Raw genomic sequence first — 27,084 nt, 5'->3', positions numbered from 1 at the left:
GGATCAGATACATCAGGGGTGTCCAAAGTGTGGCCCGGGGGCCAATTGTGACCTTAGAAATGACTTTGGTCGGACCCCCTATCAGAAATCAAGAAGGGTAAAAATTTGGCCATTAAAATAGAAAACAAATAATGACCCCAAGAATTTGGAAATTGTTTTTCTTTTAATAAAGTAACAGTTCAAACAGGTTTTTATGTTTATGGATATAGATTTCATAAAAAAGTTTATCACTGTTTACATGCTACTGTGGAATAGGATTAGTGCCAAAATTCTGACTTAAATTTGAGACTTTTTATCAGAATTCAAACATTTTTCCTCAGAATTTTGATTTTAATCACAAAATTCAATTTATTTTTTCAGTTATAAGATTAAAATCATAATTCATTTTTCTATTTTCCCCCCCAATATTCCTCTGTAAACAATTCAGATTAAGAAATCAGTTCATGATCAACAATATCTCTTCTCTGGCTTATGTCCAGTCTCCATGGTAACCAGAGTAACTATGGAGACTAAACTTATTTTTCAGAATTCTAATATGAAAGTCATAATTCTTATGTTTCTTGCCACAATCCTCCTCAGTAAGGACTCGATAAAGAAGTCTGCAAATGGGTGTGCCGTGGTGTAGGGGATAGAGCGACCCATGTTTGGAGGCCTTGAGACCGTCGCGGGTTCGACTCCCGGACCCGACGATATTTGCCGCATGTCCTGTCAGACCTGTCTTCTTTCATATAAGGGATTCTAGAGCCCACAAAAGACCCAGGAGGGGAAAAATAAAAAAGAAGTCCGCAAATGGTCAACAATGTTTCTTCATGTTCAGTTTCCATGGTAACCGTGTTTGGTTATCCTCCAAATTGAGCAGTCTGACCACAACTTTATAATTTTTTTTGTAGTCCACAACCTCAAAACTCAACTTTTAGAATTATAAGATTGAAGTCATATTTCTTGTTTCCTTTTTTAATTACAAAAAAAGACTCCATTAAGAAATCCGTTCATGGTCAACAATGACTCTTCTCTGATCCATATTCAGTTTCCATGGTAACAATGTTTAATTAGCCTCCAAATAGAACTTTCTAATTTTAACAGCACACACACTGTCACTAAATCCACTCAATTAATTAATTAAATTAAACAGAAGGAGTCCCCGGATTGCACAAACAGCGATGCAATAAATATCCACTCTCTAAGCTTCGATGTGAGGAGGAGTGATACCTCTCTCCCCATTGACTATCTGTGGCGGAGCCTTCAGGTGCGCATCCCACAGCAGGTGCGTTTGTGTCGTCACCGCGTAGTTAGAACTGCCAGGAAGGAAAAGATTTCTTCACTTAGTTACCATGGTCTGTTCGAACGCAGCGGAGCCACTTTTAGTCCAGTTTTAGCGTCGTGTTTTGTCCGGTTTAGCGGTTTTGTTCGGAGCGGGAGCACCGGAGGACGGCAGGCGGAGGAATATGGGGAAAAAAGAAGAGGACAGGCCGGACTCCGACTACGGTGAGTCGGCATCGCCCGTTAGTTTCCCCGGACTACGTCTTTTCAGGGCAGGTTCACACGGTATAATGTTCGGAGCATGTAACTGAAAGTAATCATATTTTAACTTACATAGCAGAAAACTAAATTGGTTTTTATTTTTTGTATTGAAACAGAAGTGATGGAGAAAGTACTCAAACAATGTACTAAAGTAAAAGTACAAATAAACAGACACAAATGTACTCTAGTAAAAGTTAAAGTACCACAATAACATTTTTACTTGTGTAAAAGTAAGAAATTACTGGCTTTAAAAAAAACAACTTAAAGTATTAAAAGTTAAAGCACTTGCTAAATGTATTACCTAATGGCTAATATAATATAACTAAGTGTAAGTTTCGTATTTTATTTTAATACATCAGCAATGCGCCGTTTTAATGAACAGTGCTGCAGATAATAATTTGAATGTGTTTACTCTCTGTGACAGTTTAAATTTAGATTTGTGATTTCAGGGATGACCTGCGTCACTCTAGCATTCCTTAGTCATTTTCAGTAAATTTGAATATTTATGAAGAGTTCATATACTTAAGTAAGTCAGCTCACAACTTTCTTCTTGTGAGTAAGCTTAATACATGTATTAATGTATTAATATCATACATTAATACATGTAATAATGTATTAGTATCATACATTAATACATGTATGATATGTATTAATATCGTGCATATTAATTTCCCACAAATTGTAATGGTGACTAGGGTTAGTTAGTTAGTTTGGTTGGTTAGTTTACAGCTAATGAAAACAGAACATTTGATTAGATTACAGAGCAGTAAAAAAAACTTAATGCAGAAATGTGGGTCTAATTAAAAATATGTTTAATACCTGCTCGTTTGTCAGTGAGGCTGACAAACGAGCCTCATCTGAACGTTATCTCGCAAAAGTTTTGCGTTCCCTCACAATAAGCAAATACGCAGCGGTCTATTTTGTACAAAGTCTCCGCCTTGCTCTTCTACAATGAGGGTCTAACGGTACTTTCCCGCTTTGCAGTGGTTCGGTGGACCTGTTCTCCTCTCGCCATTGATTACTTTCAAACTAACAAACAAATCAAAAAAGCGCAAAGCGACGTGGATGTAACTAACGCAACGCATTTATTGACCCTTTGCACGTGACGTCACTCTCTTCGATCAACCGCCCGCTCCGCCATGACGGACGTCAAAATAACCAATGCGCTTCTGTAAAGCCTGTCAGAAACGCACATCTGCCAGCCTAATATTGCTTTTATTTAGCTGATTTCGCAGTAAAGCTGGTCACAGGATGCTGCGCGGTCAGCTGCCCCAACAGACAAGCATAGAAACCAAACTTGTGATTTTATTGTATATAAATACTTAATGAGGAAAGATGGCGGCGATGAATAACAAACCGTTAATCATAATGACTGTCAGCCCGTGATGTGATCACGGATTTGCAGCGAGCACTTTTTACAAGGTAAGAAGATTAACGTTCATATACTTTATTAGAAAGTATTATTAGAAACATATCAAATATCGCATTATGGAGAAGTACGAGTCTAACCATCAGTAACCATGGAAACAATGTAGCCTAGCATGTACGGAAAAAAAACTGGTAGCTTTTCATCGTTTGTACGTTTTTAATGCTGCTCTGGTCTAAAGGGAAACGCTGTTTATGACATGGTGATATAAATCATGTGGCGTGAATTCAGGTGGACTCGGTAATTTTATAAACACGTCAGGAAGGAGGAGGTACGGGTCGGTTTCTAAGCTAGCTGCTTCCAACTTTTGTAAATACCGCCGTCTACGAGGCCCACTCAGGTGTGTTACGTTCACAGACAAATTAGCTTGACTCGAACAAGTAGAAACCATGAATAAACTGGCAAAAACAATTTGGGAAAACAATTTCAGTCGCTCTGTTCAGTACTCCCATCCCTCACTTCCGACGACCATCATGGCGCCTCGAGTGATTAAGTGACGCAGCTACAAAGAGTCAATAGAAATGTAGTAGAAAGTACAAATAGTACAAATACTTGATGTAAAAGTCGAAAGTACCCACCATTAAATCTACTTAAGTGAAGTACAGATACATAAAAATGTACTTAAGTACAGTCACATCCCACCACTGTGAAATACTGACACTTTATTAGATTTGGTAGCTGCTTGTTGTTTTTAACCAGAGAGAAGAGAATGATTTGTCAGAAAAGCCCAAGACAGAAGGTGAGATGGGGAAATAAAACTGAGCAGCGGCAGTTTCAACAGGACCGCATCCTCACCTTCATATTTAGTGTGTTCACATTTAATGTGTTGCTATCTTCTCTTCTCCAAAAATGCAATCTAATTAAAGAATTCCCTTTAACTTGATCAAAAATGACTGTAAATGCACGGTAGCTGTACCGTAATTTATTCTGAGAGTAGATTACCATTAAAGCAACTACAGTATTGATACTGTGAAAGAACGGTAAAATACTTGCGTCTATAGCTGCCAGCATTTTACCGTTCTTTGCAGATGCACATGAAGGCACCGTCCAGCATGGAAAAAGATAAGACAATATAATTTAGATCTTAAATGATATGGAAACAGAAATATTTCAAAGAAAGAAAAAAGAACAACTAACCCGTATGAAATGCCACTCAAAGTCCATCAGGTTTTTGATGAGGGTGGAAACCTGCACATTCGCTGTCTGCTTTTTCTTTTGAATGATCTTTCCTGTCTTTTTGGATATCATCTGCCCATGACCGGCTTTCTGGGTTAATCCCAATGAAGCGACTAAAAAACACAATCAAAAATGGGAAGATTTTGGAGAATATAAATAGTGTGGCGCTCTGAAGACAGCAGGTACAATTTATAAAGCTTTCTTTACTTAATGTGGAAAAATGATCCTGTTTTTAATTATGTAAAGAGAAAACATCACCGCCTTTGTCAAATGTTAATCATAACTTGCTTTAAAACTTTAAAACCATGTAATTATATTTTGCTCATTGTGAAAAAATTATAGGAATGGTTTTACTGTTGAATGAACTCCAAAGTCTTGGCTGCCTCATGTTGATACTGGAGGTTGAAGATGTAGAAGGTGGTAAACACTGCTGCCAGTCCTGTCTGGAATGTTGGCTGGACCCTCTCAAAGACAATATGGCCTTCAATGCTGACCATGCAGAAAACTGCTTGCCATAGGGACTGTAATAAACCAAGTCCTTAATTGGAAGAACATAAACGAATCCTCTTATTGATACAGTATGCATTTAAATGATCATTATAATAAAGAGTATCCACTCTGCCAGGTAAAATAAAAGCAGGGATATTAATCTCCTCAATTGTCGTGCAAAAATAGTCACTATAGATTAGATTATAAATTCAAAAGGCAGGTTGCCATAGTTTGAAAGAAATTTAAAGTAAAATTATCACAGGCTGTGGATCACAATAATACTAAACATATATTTAATTTAACCTTTTATCCATTTGTGCTAAATTAATCTATAGACAGAATATTGCATATAGATTAAAAAAAGTATATTTCCACCCAAGAATCTCCAATTGTCTAGAAAAAAAGAAAAGAGACACAAGGAAATGATGAGATTAATTTTAAATCTTCTATTAAAAAAACCCCCAGTAAATTATTGAGTTTGAAAAGTTGAAAATTTACTAAAAAACAAAAAGAAATTAAGAGATTATTTTAGGAAAAAAGCTGGAAATTTCTGAGTATGGCAAGTTGAAATTTTACTAAAAAGGAAATTGTGAGATTCATTTTAGACATTTTCTATAAAAAAACCCCAGGAAATTATTGAGTTTGAAAAGTTGAAAATTTGTTTAAAAAATTGAAATTTTGAGATTACAGTAATCTTAGACATTTTCTAGAAAAAAATCTTTAAATCACTGAATTTGAAAAGTTGACAATTTTCTAGAAAAGACTCAGAAACTTTGTGATTAGTCTAAGAAATTTCCAAAAATAAACAACAACAAAAACCTTTCCATTTCAACCTTAATCTTGATTAAATAGTTCTAGTTGACAATCTGCCGGTGGAACTAGCACCTTTTCCTTTATTAAAAGTTAAAATGTCTTGTTTCACTGCCAGATTATTTCATATGTAACTAGAACCTTTTCAACAATATTAAGGAATTATCAACTCAAAACAAGCTCCTATATCTTGCTGAAAAGTTTTTTTTAGGTTAGTTTTGTCTTATTTCAAGTGTACTAAGATATTTCCACTTGAACTAGACCAAAAATACTTTGTGTTTTTGCAGTGAAAGCTCAATTTTCAGACACCAACAGGTGTTTTTATGAATCCAGCTTGAATTAATGTGCAGCTGTGCTGCTGTTATTAACCAATCAGAGGTCAGAAAACACAAACCAGCTTATTAAAACCTCAACAAAGCGTTTGTAACTTAGCCCTGAAGCCTTAGGACATCTGTTTGCAGGAAGGATGAGAGAAACGTATAAAGTTAAGGCATCTCGCTGCACTTTGATCCTCTATTAAAATTCACAGGACAACAGAGGGTGGATCAAACATTTACTGGAGGAAGAAATGTTTTAAGCTGACCAATGATGCGGCCTCTAAGGCATCTCTTTGGAAACTGATTCTTTAAATATATCTGCATTTAAAAATAAACAACAACAACAAAAACAACCCACATAGGTGGAAAACTTCTCAAGAAAAAATCAATTCAGCCTACAGAAGAGAAATTAGCATTGCATATCTGTGAAATGGGAGATATTTTTGGCTTATTTCTCTCTCTGTTTTGCAGATTTAGATTGAAATATTTGGAGATTTTAATCTCCAAACTATCTACACATCAATCAAAGTGAAAGAACTGGAAGACTTTTCAGGTTTTCTTCAGTTTAACCAGTCTAATCATTAAAATGTTAATCTACATTAGATGCTGTTCTAAGCTTACATTTCTCGAATCATTAGCTATATTAACCATGTTGCAATATAAACGTACTTTCTTTGCAGTTTCAGCAAAATTTCCAGTTAAATTATTTACTGTCCATGCAGGAGCCACAGGAAATGGCTCCAAATTACAGAAAATAACTAAACTAATTTATCCTTTGCCATCTACCAGCGGCGTTTTAAGACATAAAAATAGATTTTCTTTCCTCCTTTCTGCTGCAGCTAATGCTAAATTTAATACTCTGAGCGTTTCTAACCTTACATACAAAATGTGTTTGATGAGTTGATGTTATTTCAGGTGTCACCTGAATCTTTTCTGTTTTCATAAAGTATTAAAAGATGCATTAATTACACCTGGATATTTACCTGCAGGGAGGGTCTGTTGACTTTTTCACAGCTAGCTGAAGCACAAAACAACACAGACAAGGGTTAATTTCCTCCTCCTGAAGCTTTTAATCCTTAAGTTTTATTTATTTTACCTAAGAGGCCAAAACGTATACACATTTCTAAAGTTGTATTGTTAGGAAATCAGTATTTTTAGTGCAGTAATTAGAAGCTTTCTATCAAAATGTGACTGAGAGCTCCAGTCCAGGCATTTCGGTCTCCAAATATCTGCTGTTCTAGATTTAAATTTTGACTCTTAAAAAGGTGGTGATCAGTAAAACGGTCTATTAGGGCCAATTTAGATTAAAAATTTTGTATTAATATTTGTAGATTTCTGCCAAAAAACGTGAAATTTTAAGATTAATTTCAGAAATTTTCTAGAAAAAACAAGGAAATAATAAGAGTTTATTATTTTTTATTTTCTTTGACTAACCATGAATACTTGGATATCACAAAGTGTTTTTTTAGGAGATTTTTGAAACACAATTTGAAGATTTGGCGGCAAAATGTACATAAAAGTCTCAGACTTGAGCCTTGATGAAGAATAAAACAATAAAAATGTTAAAGCTGCTTCTAAGCGTCTAGCATGTTGGATGATATATGTTATATAAGCTAAGTTATTATTCTGTCTGTAAAAAGATTTGTTATTACATAGGAGGAAGTAACACTAATCTCACATTTGTTTCTCTTATGACAATATTCAAATCAACTTGGTTTGATAAACTTGTTCATCCTCTGTCCTTAAATCAGAGGCTTATTTTCCCAAATGTCTAATCTTTACACACATTTAGCATTTCTGTAACTAGAAACTCAAGTCTTTCCTCCTCAGTGAAGGTCATTGATCTCTGATTTAAGCTGTAAAAATGCTCTGCAGTTTGACCATTTAACATCCAAAGTCCGCAGGTTTTAAAGCTTTTCTCTCTGGTTTTTACAAGGAAATAAAAAACCTAAATATCCTTTTATCCGGGAACACGGTGAACGAGTGTCATTGTTTGCTCTAAGCACACGCCTTACTGTGTGCAGAACTGAAATTTGAAACTCCGTGCGAAAAGCAACGTCAGTGGAAAAGTTTAGACTTTTAATTATATCCTCTTAGTTTTTTCAGAGTGTTTATGGGTTGTTGTTGTTTTTTTACTTCTTCCTTTATCTTCTTTATGGACCTTAAACAGAGAATAAAACAGAACTTGTACTACTTTAATCAAAATTAACTTCCTTCATTGATTGGAGCCGTTTTAAAACCATACTGTGACTTTTTTTAGTAATTCTGATAACAATAAGCACAAAGCAAAACATTCTTGATCACTTGATTGGTTGAAAAATAATTATGCATTTAATTTTAATTCAGAAATTTAAAGTTTCCAAGTTTGTAGCTTAAATTTTTTTTTACAGTATTCTCCATAAAAGGTGTTATTCTGTTTCTCAATCCCAACCTCAAAATCCAACACCTTCAAGGCCTGAAATCTATAGATGCATAAAATCGATGTTTTATGCGAGTAATGCGGTTCTGGTGACCGGCAGAGTAAGTTCATATAGTAACAAACACGTAGGCTACATGTCTATCTTGGCTAGCAGATAAAAGCTACATTAGTTAAGCTAATTTAGCTACATGGGCAGCAAGTACTACAGTAAATATCACTAATATTTATCTTAGTTTTACACAGAGGTGGGTAGATTACTCAAGTAGTTGTAATGTATTTAAATGATTAATAAGCTAGGAATGAGGCAAGAATTAGTTTCTAAGCTTGTGGGTTTCTTTTATTGTTGTCATAGCAACTCTATAGCAACTGTCATGACAGCTAGTTACTGATACCTACCAAAATGGCTGTCAGCTCAGTATGACGTCACATAAGAACAATCTGTTCAATGTGGGGAAAGTCACAGAACATCACCAACCTTTATCTCCAATCCAATATGGCTGGCTTGTATATAAAATTGTATCATAGTTGTAGTAAAATTAGTTGGGTTTTTTTTGTTTTTTTGGTACTATCCAGTAAATGGATATCATGCAAATCTGCTTACTGGATTTGCTCATTTTTTCTATTTTTATTTTTTATACCTGGCGGAATGTGACTAATAATTATTTGTGAAAAAAAACACACTATTTGGTTCTACAACTTCTTAATCCACTTTATTTATAGTTTCTGTTATATCTTATTGGTTGTTAGTTGCAAAATTTAATTTTAGTTCATTAGTCTTTGATAAGTTAAACTTACATTATTATACCATTATCAATATACTACTTGAAAACCATCTCAAAACGACAATATTATCTTTAATCGCAGTAACTTTAGGGACAATCATTTATCGTCCAGCAAAATGTGTTATTGTGACAGGACTAAATGTTGCTACTGTGTTTGTTTTGAAGTAGAAAACAAAGAGATTTTTTTTTTATTAGCCTGTATTTGTAGCCGTTAGCTTGGTCACTGAGAAAAGACATCAGAAAAAATCTCTGGTTTCCAGAAAGTTTCATATTTTCTGAGGTAAAACCGACTGGATAAGTAGCCAATTTATTCCCAACTACAAAGCAAATATCAAGTCTCTGCCAAGAAAAACTACAGGAAATTCTAACAAATGTCTTTTGCGACTTTTCTCCCCAGTGGTGACATTTTGACCCTAACAATCAGGCTTAAAACTATTTGTTTCAGGTTAAATCCTAAGAAGTTTGCTTATAGTTGTGAATCTAAGATGTTGTCAGGTTGCACCTGCTTGGTTTGCTCTGAACTTCCTGCATCCTGGTTCAGTATTTGCATCCTACTCGAAGCCTCTGGCACATTTCTGAGAATAATGTTGACACAGTCTCCATTCACTCCTATTCAAATCGGTCCCAGTGGAGGTAATTACAGCCGAGCTGCAGTAAGAAACGCCTGCTGTCGCTGAGCTACGTGGCGAACCGCTGCGCCCTTTGGAAGCTGTGTTTGCATGAATCAGAGAAAATATTCACCTGTTGATTTTTATATTGTTGCTAAAGACACGTTCAGCGAGTTTGGTTTAGCTGTGAAATGATTATCAAGTCCTGCTTGTATTTGGTATGAGAAAAAACTCACTCAGCAGGTTTTTCCTGCACATCAACCCAACTGTCAGGAGCGAGAGAGAAGCTAACTCACCTCCCTAAAATAAACTTTTCTCATTTATTCTGTTAAAACCAGGAAATGTTTGTGACTCTCACTCATCTGGAAAGTATGTCCCAGATTCAAATGATATTTAAATTTCCGTCCGTGTGAGTGCAGCGCTCTTTAAAATGCTCTGCTCCTGTAAAATCAGAAATATGAAACTCGCTGCCATCGTTCTGTTTATTCCAGGAAGCAACCATGACGCCTCACAAACCCTCTAATGGTGGATCTCATAATAAAACAGGAAATTCAGTTCAAAAACTAAAACTCTTAAATTATACGTTACATAAGTTACAGTAATGGCTTACAGTAAATGAAAACTCAGCCTTTACAGTCGGAATGTTGTATAAGGTCAATAAAAAACCTTTAAAGTTTTAATGTTATGGCTGGACTGTCATGAGTATGATGGCTGATTTTCCAGGTCATTGAAACATTAACAAGGTCATGGCCAAAGAGAGCTGAAAAGTTGAGTAGAAGGAAAAAGTGTAGATAAGCATTAGCTTTGAATTGTGAAACAAATCCCATATTTACACAGCTAAACCTACTGAAACTTTTATGAATTAAGAGTTCAATATTTATTTTTATAATAGTTTATTAGTCACTCTTTAGCTTGTTTTCTTTAGAAAATGTAGAGTACTCACTATTTAGACCAATATTAAACTTCTTAGATTGATTTTTAGATTATTTTGTAGAGACTCCTATTACTGCAACCCAGAACAGGGATTAGAACAAACTTAGAACCCAGAAAAACTATCTTAATAACTACTTTTTAGACTCCTATTCTTCCAACCCAGAAAAGGAATTAGACCAGACGATACTTACTTATATTTATCTACTAACCCTAAACAGGCGCACACAGTTTACATACTTTAGATCAACATAAATTTTTTTTCTTCTTTTGCTCTTTCCTTTGGTTTGTTATTTTGTATGTATTTCCTTTTAATTCCTGTAAAGCACTTTGTATTGCCTTGTTGCTGAAAATGTGCTATATAAATAAAATTACCTTTACCTTTACCAAACAATATTGATATTCTGTCATGCTTTAAAATGTTTTCCTTACTCTGTTCCACAGTAATTTATTAACCCTAAAAACTCAAAGAAACACTTTATTTTAAAAAGCAACAGGAAGTTTTTTTTATATATATTTGTAGATACTGATAAATATTCCTGTCTGTTTCCTTAAAGTGATTAAAAGTTCATGACGTCTCCATTGCTACGGTTTACTTGATAATGACCATAAACAGCGACGTCTCCTGATTAATGTTTAATGACTGTTTTCTGCTCCCAGGTGAACCGGCTCAGTTTGACCCAACCTTTAATGGACCCATAAAGAAAAGGTGAAACTTTAAGATGTTTTGTTTTATTCTACTCTGATATATTGAAATTCTTCCTGACTTTTTTTATTATTACATTTTCTCCACAGAGGATGCACGGATATAATCTGCTGTATTCTGTTCATGGTCGTCATCCTCGGCTACATTGGCGTAGGAATGTTAGGTGAGTGAAACCAAAAGATCCAAAAGTTTCTGGCAGAACTTCCACTGTTCATGTAGAGCAGTTTTCACATTCAAATTAAAAACTTAAATGTTGTTGTAACTCATATTAATTCAGATTCCTCACAGTTATTGTAGATGGTGATGGCTGCTGGCAGGAAAGATCTCCTGTAGCAGTCTGTGTTACAGTGAATTTAAAGAAACCTCTGACTGAAGACACTTTGTTTTCTCAACGCAGTCTCATGAAATTTTTTTCAAATTCTTTCGGTCTTGATCGAACAAATTTATTCTGTTATAAGGATAAGATTCCTTTCAAAACACTTGGTGTATTTAGCCAAGTTTAATAAATTAAATAAAATCTGATTTAGGAACAGCAAAGTCAGTAAAAGCCTGTACTTATTATAAATGCTTGGTTATAAAAAGACAAAAACTTTGTGTTGTACTTAACATTTTTTATTGTAAGAAAGTTATGTTATAATTTTATAATTACACCCTGATTAAAAATAAAAAGTTTGCAGTTGAATCATTCTTGAATTGCAGTTGGGGGCCGCACAAACTGACAGCATGGGCCACAAATGGCCCCCGGGCCACACTTTTAACACCTCCGATGTAGAGGAACAAAGATGTGGTCAATTGAAGACTCCAGATATAATAAAAATTCTTAATGAAGTTGGTTCCTCTGTATTTTAAGGGTTTATTCGAGTTTAGTTCACTTTAATTCAACTAGTTCATTTGTGTAGAAGTTTGGTTCATTTGAAATATGTGAACCAAAAAACTGAACTCTGGTCTGCCCAAAAATCTGGGTCTCAGTTTGGTTAATGAGAACTCTGATGTGATTTGATGCATATGTGAACGTGAAGCGGACTGGAGTCCACTCCAAAAGCAGGAAGTGGATTAAAGCGCAGGGGATTCTGGGTAAATACAAACAAAAGTGTCTAGAGCTAGCAGGCTCGTAGTATTTTTACCAAAGACAAAAGAGAAAACCTAGAGCCACTAAAATCTGATGCTACTCCATTTTTGTTTACATTTTGTGAAGAAGGAAGTTGTGCTCATTTCTTCTTCTGAGGTTTTTCTGCTGTTTTGTAGGTTTTTTTGTGTAGGTTTTGTATTTATTAACGAGAAATGAAAGACATGAAACTGGAGCAGGAAGTTTCATTAGTCAACAGGGCAATGGGACGAATGGAGGACAAGGGAACAAACCAACAGTAGGAGGAAGGAGCAGAGAATGTACTGCAAAAACACAAAGTCTATTTTTAGTGCAAAAATCTTAATGCACTTGAAATAAAACAAAACTAACTTACAAGTAACTTTTCAGCAAGATATAGGAGCTTGTTTTAAGTCAATAATTCCTTAATATTGATAGAAAAGTACTGGTTTCACTGGCATATTATTTAAGTTATAACAAGACATTTTCCCTTCACCTGCCAGTGAAGCTAGTACTTTTTTAAAATTAGCATTAAGGAATTATCAACTTAAAACAAGCTGCCATTTCTTGCTGAAAAGTTACTCGTAAGTTGTCGTCTCATTTCAAGTTTACTAATGTATTTGCAGTATAAACAAGACATAAAATACTTGGTAATGTTTGGAGTTTTTACAGTGTAAGTATAGCTGGGGGTAGAAGAATGAGAGAAAATGGAAGATAAACAATTTAACGAAACTTGAAACTAACATAAACAATAAACAGAAAGGAAAACACTAATAAAGGAATCCAGATCTGAACGCATTAACAGGAGATAAGAATAAACTAAAACTAAACACAGAAAGGAATGAAACTAATGAGGTAAAATAAATAAACAACAGAACGGAAACAGGTAAATATAGTTTCTAAAAATCATAAAAGCGAGCTACACTGATCTGTATCTGTTTTACTCACAGATGTTGGAGTTTATGTTTTGGACATAATAGGAAACACTGAGTTCCTTTATTTCTTTGAAACGTTTTCCTCTCATCTGTGAATGAAACTTCCCATCGTTGAGCGGCCAGCACCTCAATCTCATTCCAGCACTCAGGGCTCGCTCTCCTATCTAGAGTCAACACATCACACTGTTTAACCAGCTTATCTGCTGCCACAATATGTGTGTCAACGACCTTATTTCCACTAGAAACTTTTCAAAATTACTGATTATCGAGGTGGATTTGCTTTACTTTAGCTAACAAATCTGTTAAAGGTGGAAAACTCTGTGAAAATGTTGAAGACAATCAAACCGCAGGGGTTTGATTTAGGATCAGATTCTGAATTAATAATAAATCCAGGTATGAACTGGTTCTACTTGTGTTTTTGTTTACTATATGTGTGACCTGGAAACTGGGAGCTGGTTAGTCAAGGCGTGAAAGTGCAAGCTGGAGTGCCCTCTGGTGGCTGGGTTGGGGAAATTAAAACAAACCCTCTGCAGCCACATGACGTTTTCCGTTTTTTGGATAATAATTTTAGATTTTAGATGTGCTTTTAAACAAAATTTTTTTTGTGTCTTTTTTTCTCTTTTGTGTTGCTGCCTCTCTGCCAGGACTCCTTTGATAAAGATGTTTTTAATCCCAGTGGGTTTTTATCCTGATAGATAAAGGCTAAATTAAAATTTTATTTGATTTGTTTGCTTGTTTTTCCTTTTAGCTTGGCTCTACGGAGATCCCAGACATGTCCTCTTTCCAAGGAATTCAACCGGATGGTTCTGTGGCAATGGACCCAACAAGTAGGTCCTCAGTGTTTTCATGATATTTTTCTAATAATGCAGCAGCATTCCCAAATTTGTCACATTACAAACACAATCTGCAATCTATTTCATGGGGATTTTATGTGACAGACCAACACAGTAATGCAGAGATGTGAAGTAGAACTGATAGTTTTTAATATTTTCTCACCAATAAAAACATAGAAAGGAATTGCATATATCTCTTCAGTAATACTCAGTAGAACCACCTTTCACTGAGTAAAGTTTGAACTTATACAAAACTGATTTATGTAGAACTACGGAGTACTAGGGCCACACTAAGAAAAGAAAGAAAGTAGAATTACGACAGTCATAAAATTACGAGAATAAAGTCATAGTATTTTGACTTTATTCTTATACTACATTTTTATTCTTGTATTCTGACTTTTTTCTCATACAAGTTTATTCTCATATTATTATTTAGTCTTGAAATATTACGACTTTATTCCCATATGACTTCTCATAATATTATTGCTTTGTTCTTGTAATTAAGAAAAAAAAAGTCTTACTATGGCCCTAATACTCTGTCGCAAAGTATTTATTTACATTATAAAATTGCCATTATTCAATTATTTTATAAAGTTTAATTGTAGTTCTAAATGTTTATAGTATTTCTATTCAAATTAGATAATCCTGTCTTCTACTGCCTGGATTACATGTGACCAAATATGTAAATTAGGTGATGACATCATCTATTGACTTTTGGAAGGAGCTCCAGTAGCAGACAGTCTTGCAGCAAATCTAAAAAGCCTCTGACTGAAAACACAAAAAAGACAAGTCACACTTTTCAGACTTTTTTTTTCTGTGTACCATGTAGAATGCTTTGTATTGGCATGTTGCTTTGAAGTTAAAGAAAATACATTAAACTTTATTGTAATCTGTAAAACAACAATAAGTGAAAACAATTCAGGAGTGTTATTAATGTATGGCAGCTTTAAATCTTATAATAAAACCTGATTTTCTCCTCCAGAGACAAACCACACTTGTTCTACTTTGATATTCTGAAATGTGCCTCATCTGCGAACGTTCTGGTGGCGACTCTGAGCGGGTTGCAGTGCCCAACCACACAGGTACAGACACCAGCTTTATGTTTACTCTACAGCTGTCTGAATTCACTTTAATTAACACAAAGCTTTTATTTTCACCCACAGATTTGTGTAAAAGAATGTCCTTCAACCTTCTGGGCTGTCAGCCCTCTGGATTATATCCCTGGAAAATTAGCAAAGGATGTTTTTAACCAAAGTTTATGCGTTCCATCATTAGACCTGCAAAAAACCACTTTGGTGAGCTACAGCTTTTTGTTGCTGCTGTTTTACCATAAACCTGAATTAGAGTTTATTTAAAACTATAAATGATCTTATTTTTAGAGTGTTTCAGAAATTGTGAACAAAGAACTCTGTCCTTTCTTCCGCATACCAACAACCTCAGGTGAGGAAAAATCTTTGATTATTCATGAGGTCAGGCTAAGAAAGATTAAAAAAAGAAGAATATTACAGTAATTAAGAGAAAATTACAAGAATAAATTCATAGAATTATGTGAATAAAGCCACAATTACAAGAGCATAAACTTATACAAGTTAAAATAACATGAATGAAGTTATGAAATTATGAAAATAAAGTCTTAATATTATAAGAACAAAGACATAAATTACCAGAAAAAAGTCACAGTAATACGAGAATGAAGTCAAAATAACGAGAACAGAATTGTAATATTTTGAGAATAAAGTCATAATATTACCAAAATAAAGTACTTTTAGTAATAATACAGGAATGAAGTTTTAATTTAACCAGACTAAAGTTGTATTGAACACTTCAGCTCATGTGTTTCCTTATTAGTAAGATAAATATAAAGTATAAACACAAGATGCTCAACATTCCTCAATATATGACAATTATAAGTTTACTTTTATGAGTGTGACGTTATTCTGGCAATATTACGACTTTATTCTCACAATGTTATGACTGCATGCTCTTGTTTAAATATTAACCACTTTTACCAACTTTAAAAGAGAAAGGTTTTGTTTTCATTTTGTGAAATTCAGATCAATCTCTTTTTTCCTCTTCATTTAGCGTTGGGGAGATGTTTCCCCGACATCCAGAAACTGGGCTCAATCCCCGACTCTTTCTCCAGCACCCCAGGTTTGCCGAGCTCGGTTAACGAGACGGCGAACCTCATCAAGAACGGCACTGGGTAAGACACAAACCGCTAACCGTTAAAATGTTCGCAGCACCAACAGATGATAAACCTCAGCTTTTCTCTGCCTCCTCCCTGCTCATCATCACCAGCTCACGGTCAGTGGTTGTGAGTTTTCGTCGGCTTTAGTGTAGCAGCTGGGTGGCGGTGGCTTCAGGGACGCACGCCGGCCGCTAAACGCCTCACAAAACTTATTATTAGTTTCAGGCGCTGTAGTTTGAGTCTACTACTTTAATCTAATGATTAAAGGAGACTTCTTAAAGTTTGTCTTGTTTTTTATGTCTGCTTGAAGGTGTAGCGGAGGAAAAATGGGTCAATGTAGTGACGGCTCTGTAGTGTGTTAAATGTTCATTCCTGGAGAGCTGCTAATTCAGATGCAAAACACATCAATTCAGCTCTGCAGAGGGTAAACAAGAAGCAGGTTGCTTGAAATCCTTGAAATTGCTTGAATGTCAATTAGGTCTGTTCAAGGTTTGGAAAATGCTTGATTTCTGTGTACAGTCCTTGTAAGTGCTCGATATTCAAACTGCACAGTTTGGTAATAAAATGCTATTTAACGCCTAAATTTGGATTAACTTTATGTATCTGAAACCAGATGTTTTCAGAAATCTAATAAAAACACACAAACACATTTTTTCTCTCTGTCTGAAGTTAAATCAGACTAAACTTGTTTCAGGTGAGTCATATGGGGCTAAATCAGGGCCAACAAGTTTGCTCAAAAATGTCTGTTTTGAAACTGGAAACGAAAGTTTGAAACTGAGAAAAACTTCAAAACTACTTTTTTTCTCTCAAACTGTCTTTTTTAAATTTATTCTGTTTCATTTTTTTCACAGTTTATGTTTCTTTTTCAGTTTCAAAATTATTTTTAAGTTTCAGCTTTATTTTTTTCAGTTTCAACAATAAACTAGCAAACTTGCCTCAGGTGAGTTATATGGAGCTAATTTAGGGCCATAAAATTTGCTCAAAAATGTTTTGAAAATGAAAAAGGAGTTTGAAACTGAAAAAAATTCAAAACTACCCGTTTTTCTATTTTTATTTTTTCCGGTTTATTATTTTTCTTAGTTACAAATTTTTTTTTTCAGTTTCAAATTTATTTTCCACTTTCAAATCTCCTTTTTTCAGTTTTAAAAAATTAGCGAACTTTATGACCCCAATTTAGCTTCATATAATTCTAAAAAACCAAAATTTCCCTTAAAAATAATTTTAAGGGAAGTATTTTACCTTAAAAAAAATACTTCGGGATTTTTTTTAAAGGAATCCCGAAGTATTTTTTGAATACTTCGGGATTCAAGCTTGAAATTCAAGAACTTAAAACTTGAATTTCAAGTTCTTCAAATTCAAGAACTTGGAAAGTTCTTGAATTTATATATATATATATATATATATATATATATATATATATATATATATATATTATATATATAGTCCATACATACACAGTCTTGTACATCTGTAAATAAATATTTATATCTTGTAGAGCACTTCTGGATAGATGCAAACTACATCTCGTTGCTTGTACTTGTGACAGTGCAATGACAATAAAGTTGAATTCTATTCTATTCTATTCTAATTTTACTGTGGGAAAGTGTATGAGCCCTGTATATAATTGAGGATTGTTGCAGCAGGGATGCATCCAAAAGCTGCAGAACAGTAGCTCTCCTGGATTGGATTGGTCACTCCTGTTTTAGACGAACGCCGCCATGTCGTCCTTGCTTTAGTTCTTGTTAAGTCTTGGTTTTTATCCAGAGTTTGAAAGGAGAGCAGCTCTAATGCAACTTATCTTTGAATTTCTCCTCATTAGAGACATAATCAACAGCTTCAATGTCAAAAACGTTGGCCTCCGGATCTTTGAAGATTTTGCATCATCCTGGCCGTGGATTCTAGTGTGAGTTTTTAGCTGAGCTGCACCAGTTTCACATTTTACCACTTTATAAATACAGGCTTCAGTGGATTTTATATGATAGACTAACAAAATTTCACTTTATAGATGCAAGTTTAGCATTATAGGTTCCCTTTAAAAGTAACATTTTGGACATTTTTGTACTTCTATATGGGTCTCAGCTGTTTCCAGAAACACTCCGTCATTTTTGCAGTCAGCAAATAGCCTTTTTTGAGTTTTTAATCCAGGGGTGTTGAACTCATCTTCGTTTTGGGCCAAATCAAAATCATTAATACTTTTAAAGGCCCGGTTGTGCCAGAATGTATTGATAAAACCTGCTCACCAAACTTAAAATATCAACGAATTCTTAAAATTCAATTAAATTATTTAATTTCAGCCCCTCCAGGATTTTGTTTGTGGTACTAATTTGGAAATAATTTCACTTATTTTGCGACCTTTTATTACTGGCTATATGGATCATAGACTATAATCTGACATTAATTAATGCTGAGGCAGCTGTTTAGTACAAGTAAAGTTTTTGACAATTTTTGAGAAAAATCTGCAATAAACTCCCAATTATGTATTAGTGCAAAAAAAGTGCTGGGATTTGCTGATTTTGTGTGAATTTCCTCAATAATTCCCAAGATATAATTTGGCAGTAAATTAATAAAAATTGAATTGATTTGATTGATTGCATTATATTTAAGCACACTTAGTGTATAGTCTAGAATCACATAAAATGCTACGGCCGGCCGGATTTGGCCCACAGACCTTCAGTTTGACACACGTTCTTTAATCGATTATTAAATTAGTTGACAATTATTTATAATAATCAATTTGTCACAATTAATCCGATTAATCGTTTCAGCTGTAGCACAACCTCTGTAGTTTCCACACATAAAGTGAGAAAAACATGGACATAATGCAACTGGAAAATTACAAATAAAAACTAGAATGAAATAAAATAAAAAATAATTGCAATTTTATTGGTTCACTTCATTAATCTTTAGGAGAATTAAGTATTTTTCTTGAAATAAATTCATGTTTTAAGCTTTGATCTCCTGTTGTTTCATTGGTAACTGGTTTCTTCCTGTTGCTCCTGTCTTGTCTAACTGGTTTTAGTGGTTTGGTGATAGCCATGCTGGTCAGTCTGCTGTTCCTGCTGCTGCTGAGGTTCATCGCTCCAGTGATGATCTGGCTGATCATCATCGGACTCCTGGCATCTGGCGCTTACGGTAAAAACTCATCTGCTTTCATATTTGCAGCACTATTTTTTTATTTTTTAGTTTTTTGTCTTCCAGCTAACGGCTAACAACACTTTTAAAGTGTTTTTTTTCATCGCTGTTGTGATTTCAAGCTGTTTTTTCTAAATGTTAACTTCCACTTCTTAAGATGTTTTGATAATTTTCCAACACAGGAATCTGGCACTGCTACTGGGAATACGCTAACTACAAACAACAGTCCGCAAGCATCACTAACGTCGGATTCACCACAAACTTTCAGACTTATCTGCATGTCCAGGAGACCTGGCTGGCCATTTGTAAGATTAGTTTTGTTTTCAATCCAAATGTGTTTTGGGTTTTCAGTTAATTCTAAGAAATTTTAAGAAAATTGTTGAGGTTTTGGGTCAATAGGAACCTGATGAGATCAAAAAACTGATGGAAAAGTCTGGAAGAAATGACAATAATTGTTAGTTGCGGTGCTAATCTGCTTTAATTGCTAGCATTTACTTTCTTCAGCAGTGTTGTGAAATTTTTTTTATCTCCTTAAAGATGTTTTCTGTTTATTTTTTTAAAAAAAATGAGATTCCCTGAATACATACAAAAAGCAGATTTCAAATTACAGGGCAAAAGCAAAATTTTTATTAATGATGTTTGTTGAATGAGCAGCTGTGAGTGATTGGTGGGGATAATTTCTCTGACCCTCAGTGATAATCCTCTGTGTGGTGGAAGCCATCATCCTCCTCACCCTCATCTTCCTCAGAACCAGAATCCTGATAGCGATCGCTCTCATTCAGGAATCCAGCAGGTGAGTCGGATCACAACTGGAAAGCAGTAAATGGTGGGACAAAAAGCAACAGAAAACCTGTTCAAGGTATAACTGGAGTTATATTTTTTTACCTGGTGCTTGTGGGCCCCATTTCTGTTGCTGCCCTGGGTGACTGTCGGTAGCTGCGTTTCCATTGACCATCTGTAACCCGTCTGTTCGTCTCAGGCCTAATAGGTTGACTTCACGACGGACACATTCAGGTTTAGTGTATTTACTCTAACAAAAGAGGAAATCAAGATGGTTAACAGCTTCTGCCCCTATACATGAATTAAAATGTAATAAATAACCCTAAACAAACTACAAAGCAATAGCTCCCAATGAGCAGTTGGCAGCAGTTAGCATTTTTAAAATCAAACATAGTTCAAACAGACAACATTAATAATAACAGATAAAAACATACACAAAACATGGCAAAATTACTCATGTGACACTGTATATGATTCAATTTGTCTAAAATATATGTTAAAAGATCAAATTTGTAAAGAAAACACAGAGCTGATCCTAGTACATACCACGGTTACCGACGGCAACAGAAAAAAAGGGGGCGGAGCTGTCAGTTACAGGTTGCTATGGTAACCACCAACTGCCAAGAGCAGCGTAACAAATGAAAACTCCGATAAATGTCTGGAGAAACAACTTGTTGACCAAACAAAATAAATTCAAAGAATAAATAAGTAGATTTTGACAAACTTCACAAATATCTGTAATATTGTTAAAATAAAACATGTTACACATTTTACTAGTTCAAATTGGAACTACTAAAATAAATCTGCTTAATAGAAACCTGGCAGTGTCGATTAAAAAGATGGCACAGCAAGTTTCTTTTAGCATGAATCGCATGGACAAGCTTATTCATGTGTGATTTTTTAAAAATTTTATTTATTTATTAAATTGCATTTCTTATTTAATGGAAACACCACATTTGTGAAATTGTTTTTTTTTTTGTTTTTTTTTTTACATTAGTGGAATGTTAAAGTTTTGCGCATATTTGTAATGGAAACGCAGCTAATAACAAAAATAACAAAACCCTCTGACTGAGCCGCTTTGATTCAAGATGCAGAAACAGAACATGTTGTTTTTAATAAAGATGTTTGTTTTTGAGATGTTAACTCCTGTTTATAACCTGCAGAGCGATTGGTCACATGATGTCTTCCCTGGCGTTCCCTCTGGTCACATTTGCTCTGCTGCTGGTCTGCGTCTCCTACTGGGGCGCCACGGCAATGTATCCTTTAGCTTTACTAAAGCTAACAATTAATCAATTACTAAATTAGTTCACTAAATAATCTATTAATCACGATAAATCATTTCAGCCCTAAATATTTATTTTCATTTTCATCCTTAAAATACCAAAATTTCTATTTTACATTTTGTTCTGTCTGATGATATAATTTTAAAATATTGAATGATTGATGTTTAGATCAGTACTTGAGAAGACCTTTTTACTCTTACCTGAGTAATTTCTTGGACGGTTACTTTTTACTTGAGTAAAAATATGTTGAAGTAGTTCTACTTTTACTTGAGTACAATTTTTGTATACCCTACCCTCCTTTGACTACTGTTAGTAGAGGTGGGCAGAGTATCCAAAAGTTGTACAAGTAATAGTAAAAAAGTATTTGGTAAAAAGTCTACTCAAATACTCAGTAACTGATCAAATTATCAATCATTTAATATTTAAAAATTACATAATCAGACAGAACAAAATATAAAGTTACATGGAAATTTTGGTGTTTTAAGGATGGAAATTACAATAATTCATATAAGTATCAAAATCAGGTAAAATAATTTTTTCCAAATCAGTTTCTTTCAGTATAAAACTTATGGAACTTTAACAAAAACTGCAGGTTTGTGTCTGTTTGTGGTAAATTTTTGGTTAAAACATGTTAGGTTTTCATTCAGTGGGTAGAGAATCCAGAAAATTTACTCAAGTAAGAGTAGAAATACCTCATAATAAAATTACTCAAGAGAAAGTAAAAAATACACTTAATAAAAATATAACTAAAAGAACATTTTCAACATTTACTTCAGTAAATGTAATTGAGTAAATGTAACTAGTAACTGCCCAGCTCTGACTGTTGGGCTCCAGTGTTTGTTTTGGCTGAACTGGGATCTGCAGATACTTGGCCACGTCAGGACAGCCCATCTACAGAGTGGTGCCTTTAAATCACTCGTACGGCGGCTGTACGAGCATCACCGGCAACGTGACCTGTGACCCTCAGGTTGAACCATGACCTCATACGTTTTCAGCACAGGGATAATTTCATCACTAACTTCTCTGTGGCTTGCTGTCAGACTTTCAACTCATCAGATTACCCAGAGTGCCCTACAGCCAGCTGCATCTTCATCAACTACAACGAGGAAGGTCTCTTCCAGAAGAACATGTTCAACCTGCAGATTTACAACGCGATCGCCTTCCTCTGGTGTGTGAACTTCGTCATCGCCGTGGGGCAGTGCACGCTGGCCGGGGCCTTCGCCTCCTACTACTGGGCCTTCAGCAAGCCGGACGACATCCCCATGTTTCCAGTGGGCGCCAGCTTTATGCGAACACTCAGGTAGTGTCAAGAGTTTAAGTTCAGTTATTTAGATTTATGCGACTGTGATCTAAATAATCCTTTCATTTATAGTTTAGCGACATTAAAATGATTATTATTCCTCTAAAGTAAAAGAAACATTAAAGCTCCATCTGATGTTTTAATCAGGTTTTACAATCTTTTTTATTTAAAGGTTAAGCTGTGAACCCAGAAACTGTTCTTTTTTTTTTTGGTTTTGTTTTTATTTGGCAACATGGCTCACCACTCAGAGCGCTAAGGTGCACAGGGCGTCCCAAGAACCTAGTAAAAACAAAACTAAAAACTTTCCCTTAAGTGCAAAAACACAAAATCTTACCAAGTATCTTTGGTCTAGTTCCTTAAAACCTTTGAAATAAGACAAAAATAACTTGCAAGTAACTTTTTATCAACATATAAAAAGTCTTGATAAAAATTACTGACTTGTTTTAAGTCAATAATTCCTTAATATTAATTTCCAAAAAAGTAATACTTCCACTAGCATATTATTTTACTTATAACAAGACATTTTTTCTGTGTTGTAAATGAAATAATCTGTCAGTGGAGCACTGCGCTGTTACCTAGCAACCCAAGAAAAGCTCCAGCACGTTTGGTCAGCTGCTTTTCGTGCCGTACAATGGCTGCTGGAAAAGACAAGTTTTTTTGTTGTTGACAACTTACCATCCAGAAACAACTTGCTGCATTCTGGTTGGTTGTGCAGGAGGCTCTACTAATGCTTTTCAAAGATGCAAAGATGTATAATTCCTCATCTGATTGCAGCCATTTTCAGTTGTGAGTGTAAACATTGAGTGGGGGGTGTGGCCAGGAGCAGCTTATTAAAGTGACAGGACATCCTAAAACAGCTCACTCTGGAAGGAGGCAGAGCTGAGCAGAATAAAAAATCATTATTTAAGAATAATTTGGTGTTAAAAATGTAATAAACATGTGTTGCCCATAAATCTATCTTAACTTGTTCAAGACATCATAGGTCTCTATGATTTGCTAGATTTATTTTGCAAAATGTTTTACTGTGCTAAACCTTGACTAGCGTCCTGCTGTGGTCACCATGTCTCCTTGCTGGTTACATTCTCATTTAAACTGGGATTTGTAATGTTTGACCTTTACTGTAGGTACCATGTTGGCTCTCTCGCCTTTGGTTCTTTAATCCTGACGGTGGTTCAAGTCGTGAGGATTATCCTGGAGTACATCGACCACAAGACCAGATGTAAGTCTCTTCCATCTGATTTAAAATGTTAAGATGAGCAACATTTGCTGTAAATAGATAGTTTTACATGAGTGTGAAACAGATTTTTGTTTTTGAGGGACTGTTTCAGAGTTTAATGTCTTGTTTCCAGCGGCACAAAACCCTTGTGCCCGTTTTGTACTGTGCTGCTTAAAATGCTGCTTCTGGTGTCTGGAGAAGTTTATAAAGTTCATCAACAGGAACGCCTACATCATGGTGAGGAAACAATCTGTCACTACAACCTGAATCAATTCAAACTCATAATTTTTCCTAAATATTTCTTCTTTTTTTGTCAGATTGCTATTTATGGGAAGAATTTCTGCGTCTCAGCGAAAAACGCTTTCAGTCTGCTCATGAGGAATATCATAAGGTTGTGCTGCAGTCATGTTAAAATCATCAGATCTTTCCATCCTCTGAAACCGTTTATGACTCGGTTCTGGTTTTATTTTTCCTCCTCACAGGGTGGTGGTTCTCGATAAAGTGACCGACGTTCTGCTGTTCTTTGGAAAACTGCTTGTGGTTGGAGGAGTAGGTGAGGACGTGGATTCTGTTTTCAAAAACACAAAATCTTATCAAGCAGTTTCGTTTAGTTTCACATTTAAACACTTAGTTTACTTGAAATAAGGCAAAACTGACCTACAGGTAACCTTTAAGGAAGATATAGAAGCTTGTTTTTAGAAAATAATTCCTTAATATTGATTTTATTTTTCATAACATTGTTCCCATGATATAAGTGAAATAAATGGAGCTCGTACTTTTTATCATTGTTCAGGAATTATTTACTTAAAACAAGCTCTCATATTTTACAGAAATCTTAATTGTAAGTAAATAATGTGGCCGTGTAAGAACTAAAAATTTTAAGTGTTGTTTATTTTTCTCTTCAGGTGTTTTGTCGTTCTTTTTCTTCTCTGGACGGATTAAGCTCCCAGGCGACACATTTCGCTCTGAAACTCTCAACTACTACTGGATGCCAATTATTGTGAGCTGATAGTCACTCTTATTTTCTATCATTAAACATCCAGCTGCATTTTATATTTATCCATCTATGTGGATGTTGTTTCAGACTGTGGTGTTTGGTAGCTACCTCATAGCTCACGGTTTCTTCAGCGTGTACAACATGTGTGTCGACACGCTCTTCCTCTGCTTCTGTGAGTAAACGTCAATCATAACACAGTCATCACTACTGTACCGCCATCAGTCATTACCACAGAGAAATATCTCTAGCTAGCTAGCTAACCTTACCTAACCTAGATAGATTAGTTAGCTGACCTAGTTTAGCTAAACTAGATTAGCCAACCTAATAATAATAATGTGCAAATTTGATCTGTAGTGTGAAGCTAAATCAGAAACAGGAGGGAAAATTAAAATGTTTGTTCTTCTAAATGAGTTGAGTTAAGCTAAGTTAGGTCAGCTAACCTAGCTTTGTTAGCTAGGTTAGCTAAAAGAAAATAACTTCTCATTTAATCCTGCCTGCACACAGCAAAAACATAAAATTTTACCAATTATTTTTGGTCTACTTTTTAGTGTAAATATCTTATTAAACTTCAGCCAAAATGTTACTTTCAAGCAACTTTTCTGTACGATATTGGACCTTGTTTTAAGTAAATAATTCCTTAATATTATGAAAACGTTAAATGTTTTGCCACACTGTAAGTGAAATAATCTGCCAGTGGAACTTTTTCATTAATATTAATTATTAGCTCAAAACAAGCTCCTATGTCTTGCAGAAAAACTACTTGTACGGTAGTTTGATCTCATTTCAAATATAGTAAGATATTTGTACTACAAACTATACAAAAATATTTGGTAAAAATTTGTTTTTGCAGTGCATCTACAATCAGGGCAATAATTTAATTCAATGAAATGTTTAAAATAATTGCAAATGTAATAAATAAGGCTGATGTGGAAAAGAGGATAGAAAAAAAAGATCTGTAAAGCTCACTGTTCGAGGACTGATGTATGTATTTATTCTAAGACTGTAATGTTACACTCAGTACCAGTAGAGGGCGCTGTTTATTAGAGGTAGCTGATTAAACTTGACTGTTGTTCTCACAGTGGAGGATCTGGAGCGTAACGATGGATCCCTGCAGAAGCCGTATTTTATGTCCACAAACCTCATGAAGATCCTCAATAAATCCAACAAACAGGCAAAATGAGGAAGACTTCTCTCTTCTTCTTCTTCTCCTTTTAATTAGCCTGCTGTGCTTTATTCCCCCTCCTAAATACGTTTACCAAAGTTAAAATGCTTTTTGCACCTTTTTAGTTTTTCATATTTGTGAAATCCTAATATTTACTGTTTAATTATGTATTTTATTCCATCTAGTTTCTAATTTCTACGTTTCTTTCACTTTAAATGACCTGCTCCATTGTTTTTACATCAGTTTGCTCAGATAAACAGCTTTTAATGTAACATTTAAAATCACATCAACTCCATTGTTGTGATTTTTATTTATAGAAAAGAAGGGGATAGACAAATGTTAAATATTAAAAAATATATTTTATACAATGTACTGTATTTTATGCATTCAATTGTAATAAGAATTGTACAATAAAATTGTAAATAATGTTTCAGTCTACTTTTAAGAAGCCTTTTTTTTCTCCAGTCTTGAAGTTCTTACATTTAATAGCATTGATCAAATCAATTTGTTACTTTTTCCATATAGACTTGACCCTTCAAATATCCCATAAGCAGTAAATTTGTTTTCCTTATTATAATTAAATTATTAATAATTAATCATGATGAAACAATTAAGTACTAAACTATTTTTTACAGTATAGACCAAAAAATTCAATTTTCTAAAAGAACACAGAGCAGCAATTAATCTAAAACTGTAAAAATACAACATATACATTTTGCATTTAAGATAAAAAAAAACTTATTTGTAAATATGTACTTCATAGAACTCAAATTGAATAGTTTTAGCTTCACTTGGTTCAAATTCTGTTTGTGAAAAACAGACAAAAAAACTATTAATCATCTGTTGCTGTCCAGTTATTAATTGTTTAATGCAGAAAATAATCAATTAGCTCTAAACAGAAAAGGCTGAGCTTTTCATATTTAGCATTTTTTCAGTTATAGATTCATCCTTTGCTACAAATGATCAAGCACACACTAAAGGAATGTTATG

The 27,084-nt window shown here is 34.5% G+C and overlaps 1 protein-coding gene across 2 annotated transcripts; it reads left to right on the top strand.

Moving 5' to 3' along the window:
- Nucleotides 1–1,263: 1,263 nt before the first annotated feature.
- Nucleotides 1,264–26,527, top strand: slc44a4 (solute carrier family 44 member 4). Of its 2 annotated transcripts, XM_032580682.1 has the most exons (23): nucleotides 1,264–1,485; nucleotides 11,139–11,187; nucleotides 11,274–11,347; nucleotides 13,952–14,030; nucleotides 15,019–15,118; nucleotides 15,200–15,331; nucleotides 15,416–15,476; nucleotides 16,119–16,239; nucleotides 16,335–16,340; nucleotides 18,044–18,127; nucleotides 19,244–19,356; nucleotides 19,539–19,661; nucleotides 20,050–20,149; nucleotides 21,300–21,392; nucleotides 22,284–22,386; nucleotides 22,460–22,719; nucleotides 23,844–23,938; nucleotides 24,069–24,172; nucleotides 24,253–24,326; nucleotides 24,418–24,488; nucleotides 24,841–24,935; nucleotides 25,020–25,104; nucleotides 26,012–26,527. In XM_032580682.1, exons 1-23 carry the CDS (start codon nucleotides 1,446–1,448, stop codon nucleotides 26,110–26,112), a joined length of 2,163 nt encoding a protein of 720 aa, XP_032436573.1. In that variant the 5' UTR covers nucleotides 1,264–1,445; the 3' UTR covers nucleotides 26,113–26,527. The 2 variants fall into 2 exon arrangements, with proteins under 2 accessions (XP_032436573.1, XP_032436574.1); XM_032580683.1 differs by lacking the exon at nucleotides 16,335–16,340.
- Nucleotides 26,528–27,084: the final 557 nt, after the last annotated feature.

This window comes from Xiphophorus hellerii, chromosome 13 (genome assembly GCF_003331165.1).
Source record: "Xiphophorus hellerii strain 12219 chromosome 13, Xiphophorus_hellerii-4.1, whole genome shotgun sequence".
Taxonomy (NCBI): Eukaryota; Metazoa; Chordata; class Actinopteri; order Cyprinodontiformes; family Poeciliidae; genus Xiphophorus; species Xiphophorus hellerii.
The sequence above is the reverse complement of the archived record's forward strand: the minus strand, read 5'-3'. Positions and strand labels throughout refer to the sequence as shown.

Excerpts from the sequence above, each read along its gene's own strand:
- slc44a4 (XM_032580682.1), top strand. The coding sequence starts at position 1,446 with ATGGGGAAAAAAGAAGAGGACAGGCCGGACTCCGACTACG. Across the intron at positions 11,348-13,951 it reads CATTGGCGTAGGAATGTTAG|CTTGGCTCTACGGAGATCCC; the intron begins GTGAGTGAAACC and ends TTTTCCTTTTAG. Across the intron at positions 24,489-24,840 it reads GCTTGTGGTTGGAGGAGTAG|GTGTTTTGTCGTTCTTTTTC; the intron begins GTGAGGACGTGG and ends TTTTCTCTTCAG.